The following is a 10,799-nucleotide window of genomic DNA, read 5'->3' as shown; positions in this document are numbered from 1 at the left end:
GGAGCCTCAGAGTCTGAGGTCTCTGTGGAGCCCACACTCTGCCCTCGCAGCTTTGAACAACCTGGCATCTCTGCCTTGCTCCCCAGCCCAGCCCTGTGCTGAGCTGCCCTCGCTATGGGATCTCTGTGCTCCCTTTTTGTGTGTTTTGGTTTACCGATACCTGTGCGTCCAGTTCCCCAATTTCTTTTTTCCCGAGATGACACACAGACTCCTTGACTTGGTTGGGGACTTGGAGCTCCTGCTCCCGAGTCCCTCATTTTAAGAATACTGGCGTGGCTTTCTGTCTCCCATTGCAGGGCTCCCACACCATCCTATACAGTGCCAATGGGAGAATATGCCTTTCCTCTGGAATTCTCTGGCCGTCCTGAGAGAACTAGGAACATCAGGGTCGGGCATAGACGAGTCTTATTGGCCTTAATGCTGATCCCAGGAGTGTGTAGAGGCCATTGGCCCAGAGAGTCCCATAGGCCAGCTGAGTGTCTTTCCTCTCCTTCTGTCCATGCTAATTCACACTGCCCTGCCCCCACTCCAACCCCAACCTCCCATGGGTGAGATGAAGACTCGTGTGTCAGATTCCAGGAGGCCGACTGTGAGTCTGCTTTCATCCTCTATGCTCCCTGCTGATGTCCTTTTGTTTATGTTGCCCCTTCTGGTATATACAGGCTAAGAAATACCCTGTTGATTTCATTCAGATAGAAAGTGTCATGATCCTTTTTAAAAGGAGGGAAATTTTTTCTCTTATACGATGAAACTGTGATAACTGGTTTACATCCCATCTGATTTAAAAAATACTGGTGTGAATGGATGCCTGATAGAATCCACCCCCTCTGGGCCATAAAGCTTTTTGTAGATATTATTTTACCGGGAACACAGGAGTGAGCAAATAATTGGACCAACCAGTGCTTTACAAACATGTTAATTTTATTGAGTAGGCATGAAAGCTTCTCTCTGTGTCAAGTAATGGAGAAGCCGTGTCACACGGATTACAGAGCTATTTTTACTTGAAATAATCTTTCATAAAAGAAAGAAATGAAATACAGTTCTTCTATAAAAAGTGCAGTAGTCATTACTGGAAGTTTTCCAAAATGAAAGCAAGATTTACTACATATTGCAAAAATTGGTTTAGTGCTTTAATACTTAATAAAGTAACAACCCAACCACCAAAGACAGCTCTTATAACGGGTTCCTTCTCCAAGAATAGACCAGGTGGAAAAGAATATTTGCATTGAATTAGAATGAACACTCCCAGGTAGAAAAGGGCTCTGGATAACTTGGTCAAAGTAACGGGATTTATGACCCATTTTTGCCTCAATGTTCTCTTTCGTCCACAGTAATCAAGTTGGGGAAACAAAGCAACACATTTCATCCCAAAATGGGTCAAATGAACCAAAAAAAAAAAAAAAAAAAGAAGAAAAAAAGGAAAAGAAGGGACAGAAACAGAGAAACAACATTCACTGACTCCCATAGGCCAAATGCATGTTTGAAGGAACAAAGCAATTACACTTCAACAACCCTTGGTTAAAACAAGACCAACTTAATAGAAGATGATGGTGAACAGCGTTCAAGCTCCGCAGATGAGGCTCTGAGCAGATTCAGGCCAGCCTCCCTGCACCTCTAATAGCTGAGGTGATGTGACTGAGGACCCAGGCTTTATACTGAGGCTCCAGGCCATGGCTGATCTCCAACCATGATCATGGTTGTGTTACTAGTTTTGGTCATAAATTAGTGGAGACAAGCTGCCCCACTCCCTCCTGCCAAATTGTAATTCCAAATCAGGTGTTTGGATTCCATTCCATGCAAGTGGGAAGAATGTGTAGGAAGAACTTAGGCAGACCACAGGGCACCTGTCACGGAGAAAAGTTTGAGTGGACCAAGGAGGCAGCCCTGGGAAAGCCTGTGTTCTGAGTATTGGCAGGAGTGCGTCCCCAAACTTGTTAGGGCAGCAATGAAAGGGACGCTGTTTATTTGGCAATTTAAGCAAAGGGACACACACGTGTGGGCCCACTTCCTGTCTGCTGGGCAGGCGCAGAGGGAGTATTATGAAGGGGACCTCACATCTGCACCATGAGGGACCCTAAAATATGGCACCCAGAGAAATGACAGCAAAAACCATGGAAGGAGGTTAAAGAGAATGACAAAGCCTTTTAACCAGGCTACAGTAGGACAAGGGTCCGATAAGAAGCTTTTAACAGTATTTTGCCAACAGTATTTATAACTTAGAGGAAAATACATTTGGCTAAAGGACCTGGAAGTAAACACCAAGGTTAGGTAGTTGTGAAAATCATCCTGCAGGGGTGGGCAGTTCAGAGGAGGAACCATCCCTCCCCTGCTGGTGAGTGAGGTCGCCTGACTGCATTTGAGGGCCTCCTGCTCTGGGGGTGTGTTTGTTGTTTGGCTCTGTGGTGTCAAGGCTCTGTCCCTCTAGCACACGCCCACCAATGATGGGGGGTGCAGAGGCTCAGAGGGGCCTTGATTCTCTGCCCCTGCTGCTTCTAGCTTTGTCAGTCCAGTTACCCATGGCTGCCCCTGTTATTTTGCGTGACAAGTTCCTCTTCCTCTGCACGCCTGCTTTTGGTGACAGGAGAATGGGTCCTTCTCGTGGTCAGATTGACTCCCTTCGCTGGCCTGGGTCATCCGCTGCCACCTAAGTTTGTTATAGGAAGGAATGCCTGTCTCCTGGGAGACACTGTGGAGGAACAGTGGGTGTCCAAAGGGCTGGTTATAAGGGACTCCCTAGAATGGCCCAGGCCCACAACGACAACACGGAGGTCTATCACAGTGGGCCTGTGCCCTGTAGGAAAACTGTCCCTGCTGCAGCTTGTTCCAGAGAGCTTTCTGTAAACAGTGGAGTCTCACAGCTGTGGGGGAGGGCCACCGGACAGGCCTTCACGGAGACAGGAAGAAACCTGCCACAGTCAGGTTGATGTGCTCACTGTTATATCTGGCATCATGGACCGCAGGCTGGAGAAGCAGCCAGTGCTCCTTTATCAGCTAAAATTTTCCCTACTTGGGGACAATAGTGGACTATGGATCTGATAAAAGTTGAAACTGGTACTATTAGGCTTAATAGTTATCAAATAACTGATTTCATTTCTTTTCTTCAACAAATATTGATCCAGTGCCTAATACGTGTCAGGCACTGTTGTAGGCACCAGGAATACAGCAGTGAGCAAAATGTACAAAAATTCCTGCCCACATGGAGCTTACATTCTATGGGGGTTGGAGGAAGGACATAAAGTGAATGAATAATTCATATGTGCAGCACTCAAATAGCAATAAGCACACAAACAATGCACAGGGTGGTGGCAGGGAGGGGGTGTGTGTTGTCCTTTTAAATAAGTCAGGGAAGGCCTCCCTGAGAGTGACATTGGAACAAAGACTGGCAGGTAGTGAAGGGGGAAGCAGGTGGCTTGGGGGGGGAGAACATTCCAGGTGCAAGGAGGAAAAGCATGTGCAAAGGCCCTGAGGCAGGCCCATGTTGCTGGGACAGAGCGGCTAACAACGGAGGAGGAGAAGGTCAGAGAAGTACTGGAGTGGGAGTGGTCTTTCTAAGGACTTGGCTGTTTCTTCATTGAAAGTCATCCTCCACTGTTTGTAGATACTGTCAAACAGCCGGTTTTACTAACTTGTCCTCATTTAATTAATGGGTTGCTTTGGTCTTGAGCAGATTCAGCCTATACTCTTAAAACCAACTGATACTCCTCACCTTGTAAAGAACTGGTTATATATATGTATGTATATATATATATACACACATACACATACGTATGTACACACATTTATGTACTAAGATGCTCTGTTGGGTGAATAACAAAGCATAAGCCATGGGCATCCTTCTGTATATACACAACTGAGGCTGGCGGAACTCCTTCTTTTGCAAGAATCGAACAGTAAAAATGCACATTTCAACAAATGACTTTGCAGAATGAATAGAAACAGTGACATCGCTAGGACTGTTTGGTGAGAGGGGCTTCTGTGCTGTCCCTAGGGTGTTGTGTTAAGTCAGCCCCTTGGAGTAAAGCATATTCATACTGCAGAGCCTGCACATGCCGGGCATTTCGGAGGGTGCATGCAGGGCATCTCCCTCTCGTCTCTACTGGAGGTGGTGTGGTCCAAGAAGGACTGCTTTTGGGGCTGACTACATAACTGCTAACAGGCCATTTTGAACACCACTTGGAGCCCAAAGTGCCAATCTTCCAAAACACTGCACCCTGGAAGTGCTCCATGCAGCCTGGGGGGGCCTCCTCAGGGGGAGTGGGGGGTCCCCATCATGCATGCTCTGCAGGTCTTTCTAGGATCAACTATCCCGGACCCACCCTGTGTCAACAGGCCGCGCTGTCAGAAACACGCTCCATGCGGGCAGAACCAGTACTGCAGAGTAGATATGGGGGATGGGGGTGGGGGTGGCTGTGGATGAAGGGATGAAATTGAGCACCCCCTTTCTGCCCTGGAGAGCCACACCAGAATGGGGGCGGGGGGGGCAGTGCGAATAGAAAACAGTTTATAGTCAGGACTGAATGGGGAGGTGGTGCCCAGGGGTCTCCAGAGAGCCACCACTTTAAGGCTTTTTGGAAGGGGGTACCTTCTTTCTGGTGGCAGGAGTGCCAGCCACCTCTGGGCCTTTCCACGGTGTGTCTGCCCTCAGGTGACAGCAGAGCCAGAGTCTAGCCAGAGCAGAGGCCGCCTCAGCAGCCCAGGGGGTGATGCCACAGAGGCTGAAGTCCGGCAAGGCAGGGCTCACTCAGCCATGGAAACGCATTGTCGTCTTATTTGTCAGAAGCATTGAAAGAAAGAAAAGGAAAAATTAAAAAAAAAAAAAAACAAAACAAAACCCTGGAGGAACTTATTTTGTTAAGTCCACACCACAGTGAGGAGAAAGGAATTGTGTCATAAAGAAAGAAACCCCAAACGTGCAATAGATGCCTTCAGCTTTTACTCCAGGTCTCGTAAGTAAACATGAAAGACTCACAGAAATGGAACTTAACACACACATGGGTTTGGCAAAGCCTTTTTTTCCCCTCGCACAAATTTCCCCCCACTGATAAGTACAGCCCTTTTTTTCCTTAACTCACATGAAATATATTTTGATAGGTTAACTTTATTTTTGCAAAGTAGAGTGGTTTGCAAAATAAGCTTGTGGATGCTAAGGGAGAGGGTGAGAACCATGTGCATCGGGGGTGTGGAGAAACCTTTTATCTCACGTCACCAAATTCCTGATGGTAAGCTACTAGAACTAATGAATCATTTTGGAAAATATTAAATTTTTAAAGTAACAGATCCAAACTTTTCAGAACTCCGCTTGAGCCACTGGGTGGTAACAGGTAAGAGAAAGTCTGCAGTAACTTGGTGAGTATAAAGTATTCATTTAAGAGGAAAGGTGCAGTACCAAAATCCATGGACAGAACAAAAATATCAAGCTTCTAATAAAAAAAGAAAAGACATTTACATATTCCCACTTTCAGAGGGGATGTGAGCAAATAGCAAAAAGCACTTAAACCCAAGAGCCCACAGTGTGGAGCCCCTTCCCCCCTAGAGTTACCCGTCCAAGGGGACAACCCTGTGACAATATAAGGGCACAAAATATTGCTCTGTGGCATATTCTGAAAATAATATAAAAATAATTTCTATGGTACAGTTTAAACCTGGCTTGTAAAATTTCAACATAACATAGCATAAAATCTACAAACAGAATACACTTAAAAACACCTTCCTTTAACAATACATTATTTAAAAAAAAATCATATACCCAGGTAGCGCATGTGCGGGAAATGTGAAGTAAATTACTGAAACAACCTCCACTGGGGTTCAGAAGTATCTAGGATCCCTCTGGAAACTTGCAGTCGCTTAGAGACATCTGACCTTCCCGGAAAGGGAAGTTTGGCCAGATCAGACAAGAAGGCCACTCACAGGGAGGGTCTGCCATGTACTCCTAGTCCAGGACGTATGCTCAGGTGGGGCTCTCAGCCTTTCCAGAATCCGGACTGGTTTTCTTCCTTTTCTCCAGTGCCTACAAGCCACTTAACCTTTCCCTGATCCACCAGAGGCCCCCAAGTCACAGAAGGATATTAGAGGACCTCTTGGCCCACATGTAAACAACACAGCAGTTTCTAATAGTTACTGTTCAGCCTGACAAACTAATTTGGTTTGAGAGAACTCTGGCCAGGGACCAGGTCTAACGAGCTCTTTTGAACAACATGGAACGTTCCTGGTACACTGGACTAGTAAGTTTAATATAACAGTAGGTTCTCTCACTGTTTCAATACCATTTAGAGGAAGGGATTCATATCTTTCACAAAAGGAAACAGCTATTTGTAAACGATGTGGACAAGCACCCACAGGCGCCCTGGCATGCCGAGCCACCTCGTGACCATATGAAGTTGGGGGCCTTCCACATGCCTGGAGAAGCCACCATGGTGGCCAGTAGCTGGATCTCAGGCTTTTATTCATGGCACATCTACCCGGTGGGGTGGGGCGGAGGGGACTTTGAAATTCAACGAGATAGAACATGTCACCCTTAAAAAAAAAATACCTACGGATTATACTGCCTGGTTTTGAAGGTTCTCCGTATTACAATGGACCATGCTTATTCTCAGCTCACCCCCCCGCCTCCTACCTTTTTTTTTTTTTTAAACCTGGCATGAGAAAGATAAAATATTTGCATAGCCAGTCTTGGGAAATTTCTGGTTGGCTGTTTTAACATTAAAAAATTAAAAAAAAACACCATAAATTTACTTTATGCCTTCTTGACTTCTTGTGTACATGGGTTTGGTTTCAGAATGCACAATTAAGCATTTTCAAGGTTGGCTGTCTCAACCTTCTAAGAGGGAAGGGTGGGGCGGGAGCCATAGCCGGTGTCTACATGTAATGCAATACTTCCTGTGACCTCACAGCTTTGGATGGCAAAGCGATTGCTCAGCATGACACAAGGAATCAGTCCAAAAAGCTGCCACAAACCCTCTCGATGAGAGATTTTTAAAAAACTTTTTTTTTCTGAGTAACAAAAGAAACCCCAGTAATATGAGGGACATGGATGTTAGTAATTACCACACATTGAAAGTATTGTTTGGCATGAAAAGTAAAACTTCCAAAAAATTTCTCCAAGATTCTATTTAATAAATAATTTTGATTTAAGGAACCACTTATGCAAAACTTGAATAAATTACTGAAAACTCCACGTGCTGTGTAATAATTAAAAACAAAAGAATTACTCACAGGAGATACTCAAATTACTATAATTCTTCAAACAAGTAAAAAAAAAAGTCCCCCCTTTTTTTGTTTTTTAATTTATTTTTCTTTTTTTTGCTGCCTTTTATGTCAGAGGGAAAAACATCCTTTCTGGAGAAGGAGAAGCTGGCTCCAATGAAGAGATGGTCTACCTCCTGCATTTTCTGAGGATACACCCACAGCAAAGCTGGGCGCTATCTCTTCTCTTTCTTAGGATTATTAGAAGCTATTCTAAGGCTCTCGCAGGTTTTAAAAGTATTCTTTTGCTAGTGAGGATTTTACCCATCTTATCCATATTTCTTGGAAACAGGATCTCTCCGTAGCGAGGCAGATTTAACTCCTCAGCGTCCTTGGCCAAGAACGGTGTTCTCCAGAGGTAATCTTGGAAGGAAGAGGCTGCATATTGCTGCTCAAAACAGGGTAGCTAAGGACACATTTTTTTTTTCCTCAAGAAATGTAGGAGGCACGAAAAAAGGGACCGCTCAGGGTTGGGGCTGCCCCCTCAGTGTGTTATGGAGCCACAGGTAGGGTTACCCTGCCCTGCAGAGGGGACCCCAATGGGAGCGGCGCCCCTTTACCTGGCTGAACCCAGACAGATGCAGGTGGAGGTGGAGATGGGCTTCCTTCCCAGCTTCCCTCAGCCTCTTCCCTTTGGAAAGAGGCACAGGCCAGGTTTCCAAGTAGCCTAGCGTGGGGGCTTACACAATGACCAAAGGGTCAATTCCTCGCCTCTCTTGGGGCACCGATGATCACTTCCTAGGGTCCTCCGGTGATAGTTCACTGTGAAAGTGTCTTCAAAGGAGAAATGTGAGCAGGCTGTCATCTTTGCTCATACATGGGCAATTCCAAATAGTGAGTTCGGAACCTTGCTTTTTGGACCGAAGGTGTCTTTGGAAAGCTCCTGTCACCTGAGCTGCCCGGCACTGGGAGCGATCACTACACCTCACCGCGCGCCCTGCGAGGTAGGTTGTCCGGTGCCCATCCTAGGACCCCTGCGGCTTTGACGACAGTGTGAATGTTGCTTGAGCGGGGGGGAGGGGGGGAGCGGGGGGTCGTGGGGCGTGGGAGGAGGTTTTGCTTATGAGATGGAGCTGTGTATTCCTAAAGGGCCACCGCGGCCACCAGAGCGAGTCAGCGGGCGGCACAGTGCCTCCTGCCCTCCCGGGACTCGGGAAGGGAAGCAGGTGCGTGCCCGCAGCAAGCCGCCGCCGCCGCCCCACTCCCGGGCTGCGGGTTTGCTTCTAAACCCTGGGTGGTACCGACCGCACGCGTGTGACCGCTAACGAGGAAGAGGTCAGTCGCTGGGTTGGGGGCGGGGGGCCGAGAAAAAAAGGCAAAAAAAAAAAAAAAAAAAAGGTAAAACACTCCCTTCTAAAAACAAAGGGCTGCAAATTTCTTTATTTCTCTTATTGAGGAACAAAAATACTCTTGCAATGGCTATTGAGTTTCCACAGGTACGAGGCAGATGCTAGCTAGCACACCCACTTCCAACAGTATGACTTGTTTCCTATCCGTCTACTACCTGAGTGGCGTCAGTGTAGGTTCAGGCACCATTAGGAACGTTTGACCAAACACGTACACAGCACTGACAGAGGAGTCGCCGGCCTTCCGGTTGACCAGGGAATGTAAAAAAGACACCGACAGAATGGAAAAGAAATCCTTTATGGTAAAAGCTGGCGCGCGCGGCGCACTCAGGGCCGGGCCCCGCGCGCCTCGCGCCGCCGCCGCAGCTCCTCGCGGTAGCAGTACGAGCAGTAGTGCTCGGTCTCGGCGCGCCCGTAGAACGCGCAGTTCTCGCGCTGGCAGCGCCGCTGCGCCAGCCCCGGGCCGCCGCGGCCGCACTCACCGTTCGAGCGGGCGGCCGGCGCGTCGGCGTCGGCGAACTCCAGGCCGTCGCGCGCGGCGCCGAAGCCGTTGGTGTAGGTCTGCGACTTGTGCTCGGCGGGGCCCGCGGCCCCCGCCGCGCCGGGTAGGGCGGCGGGGACGGCGCGCGCCAGCGACTCGACCGTGTTGACGGTGCGTAGGGCGGCGGCGCGCGCCGGGCTGTAGCTCTGCGACGACAGCGAGCGGTTCTGCTGCGGGTACGTGGCGCACGGCCGCAGCGCGCCCACGGCCGGCGCGCACGCGTCGTCCCGCGCGCCCGCGGCCTGCACGTGGATGACGCTCTGGCGCGCTGGCGCCGGCGGGCTGCGGCCGGGGAGCGGTCCGCTGGCGCCCGCGCGCCGCGCGCCCCCACCGCCGCCGCCGCCGCCCGGGGAAGCCGCGCCGCCCGCCGCCGCCGCCGCCCGCGCCGCCCGCGTGCCCGCCGCCGGCCCGGGGCTCGGGCGCTCCTTGAGCTTGAGCACCAGCTGCGTGGGCGGCCCGGCCGGCGGGCCCGGCGAGGCGCGCTCGGCGCCCGGCGCGCCCTCGGTCTCTGGCCTGCGCGGCGGCCGCTTGGCCGTGGAGGCGGCGGCGGCCGCGGCGGCGTCGCGGCGCCGCTGCTCCTGCTCGGCGCTGAAGCGCTCCTGCGCGCTGGTCAGGTAGTAGCCTATCATCTCCTCGTGGAACTGGTGCCGGTGGCTGGTGAGCAGCAGGCCGGCGAAGATGAACTTGCGCTCGCCCTGCATGGCGGCGCGCAGGATGTTGAGGCTCAGCTTCACGTCCGTGCTGTACTTCCAGGCGTCGCCCCGCGGCCCGCCGCCCTTTTCGGCCGGCGACGCCCCGGCCGCCTTGTCCGTGGGCGACGGCGTGGTCTTCTCCGACGGCGACGTGCTCGCTGACGCGCCCGACTCTTCCTTGCTGCCCTTGCGCGACTTGGTCTTCTTCTCCTTGCCGCGCTCGGGTGCGTCGCCGTTCTTGCCGTTGGCGGAGTTAGCACGGCCCATCTTGCCGTGCACCAGGCCGCCCAGGCCGCCCATGTTTTTCTTTAGCTTGATGCCCAGCGTCTTGCTGAAGCTGCCCAGCTTGTTGGCCACAGAGTCCGCGCGGGTCTTGTCCTTCTCCTTGCGCTGCTTCTCCTTCTCCTTGTCCTTGCCGTTCTTGCCATTATTGCTGTTGGAATTGCTGCACACCGAGTCCCGGTCCGAGTCCAGGGAGTCGGCCAGGGATTGCACGTCCTCCCCCACTGAGGCTGTTGGGGATTCCGGTTGTGCCAGAGGGGCCTGTAGCGGGAGAGGGAGGTCAGGGAAGGAAGGAGGTTAGAGATGAGCCCTCCCCACGTGGGACCAACAAAGGCAGACCACCCCAGCTCCCAGGCTGCTATACTGGGGCCCTGGGGTCTCACTGCCCCAATCCAGGATGCCTTTTTGGTGAGCTAAGGTTGCTGGCAGCCTGGAACCCCGAGGCGGGGAGCTTGGGCAAGGTGCAGATACCCACCTGGCGCTGAGCTCCAGAGCCTCTGTACATTTTAGACTTAACCGTGCCCAGACTCCAACCTTCTAACCTGGGCTAGGCGGGTCTATGACCAGACACAGGTCCCGGCTGGCCTCTAGAGCGAGAGGCCTTCTGGTAAGGGTCACACTTCACCTGCATCTATAGGTGTCTGTCCTACAAAGGTGTCTCACCTGTTTGTTCCAGGCAGGGGACAGACATCTTGC

General features: G+C 50.9%; 1 protein-coding gene across 2 annotated transcripts in view; it reads right to left on the bottom strand.

The window, feature by feature from the left end:
* Positions 1 to 934: 934 nt before the first annotated feature.
* OTUD7A (OTU deubiquitinase 7A) overlaps positions 935 to 10,799 on the bottom strand; it is a 386,803-nt gene continuing 376,938 nt past the window's right edge. The window contains exon 14 of one of the 2 annotated variants that reach the window (XM_027571864.2): positions 935 to 10,364. In XM_027571864.2, coding sequence (XP_027427665.1) covers positions 8,916 to 10,364 — 1,449 coding nt within the window. In that variant the 3' untranslated portion in view covers positions 935 to 8,915. The remainder of the gene's footprint in view (positions 10,365 to 10,799) is intronic. The other variant, XM_027571865.2, reaches the window with a different exon arrangement.

This window comes from Zalophus californianus, chromosome 6, assembly GCF_009762305.2.
Source record: "Zalophus californianus isolate mZalCal1 chromosome 6, mZalCal1.pri.v2, whole genome shotgun sequence".
Lineage (NCBI taxonomy): Eukaryota > Metazoa > Chordata > Mammalia > Carnivora > Otariidae > Zalophus > Zalophus californianus.
The sequence above is the reverse complement of the archived record's forward strand: the minus strand, read 5'-3'. Positions and strand labels throughout refer to the sequence as shown.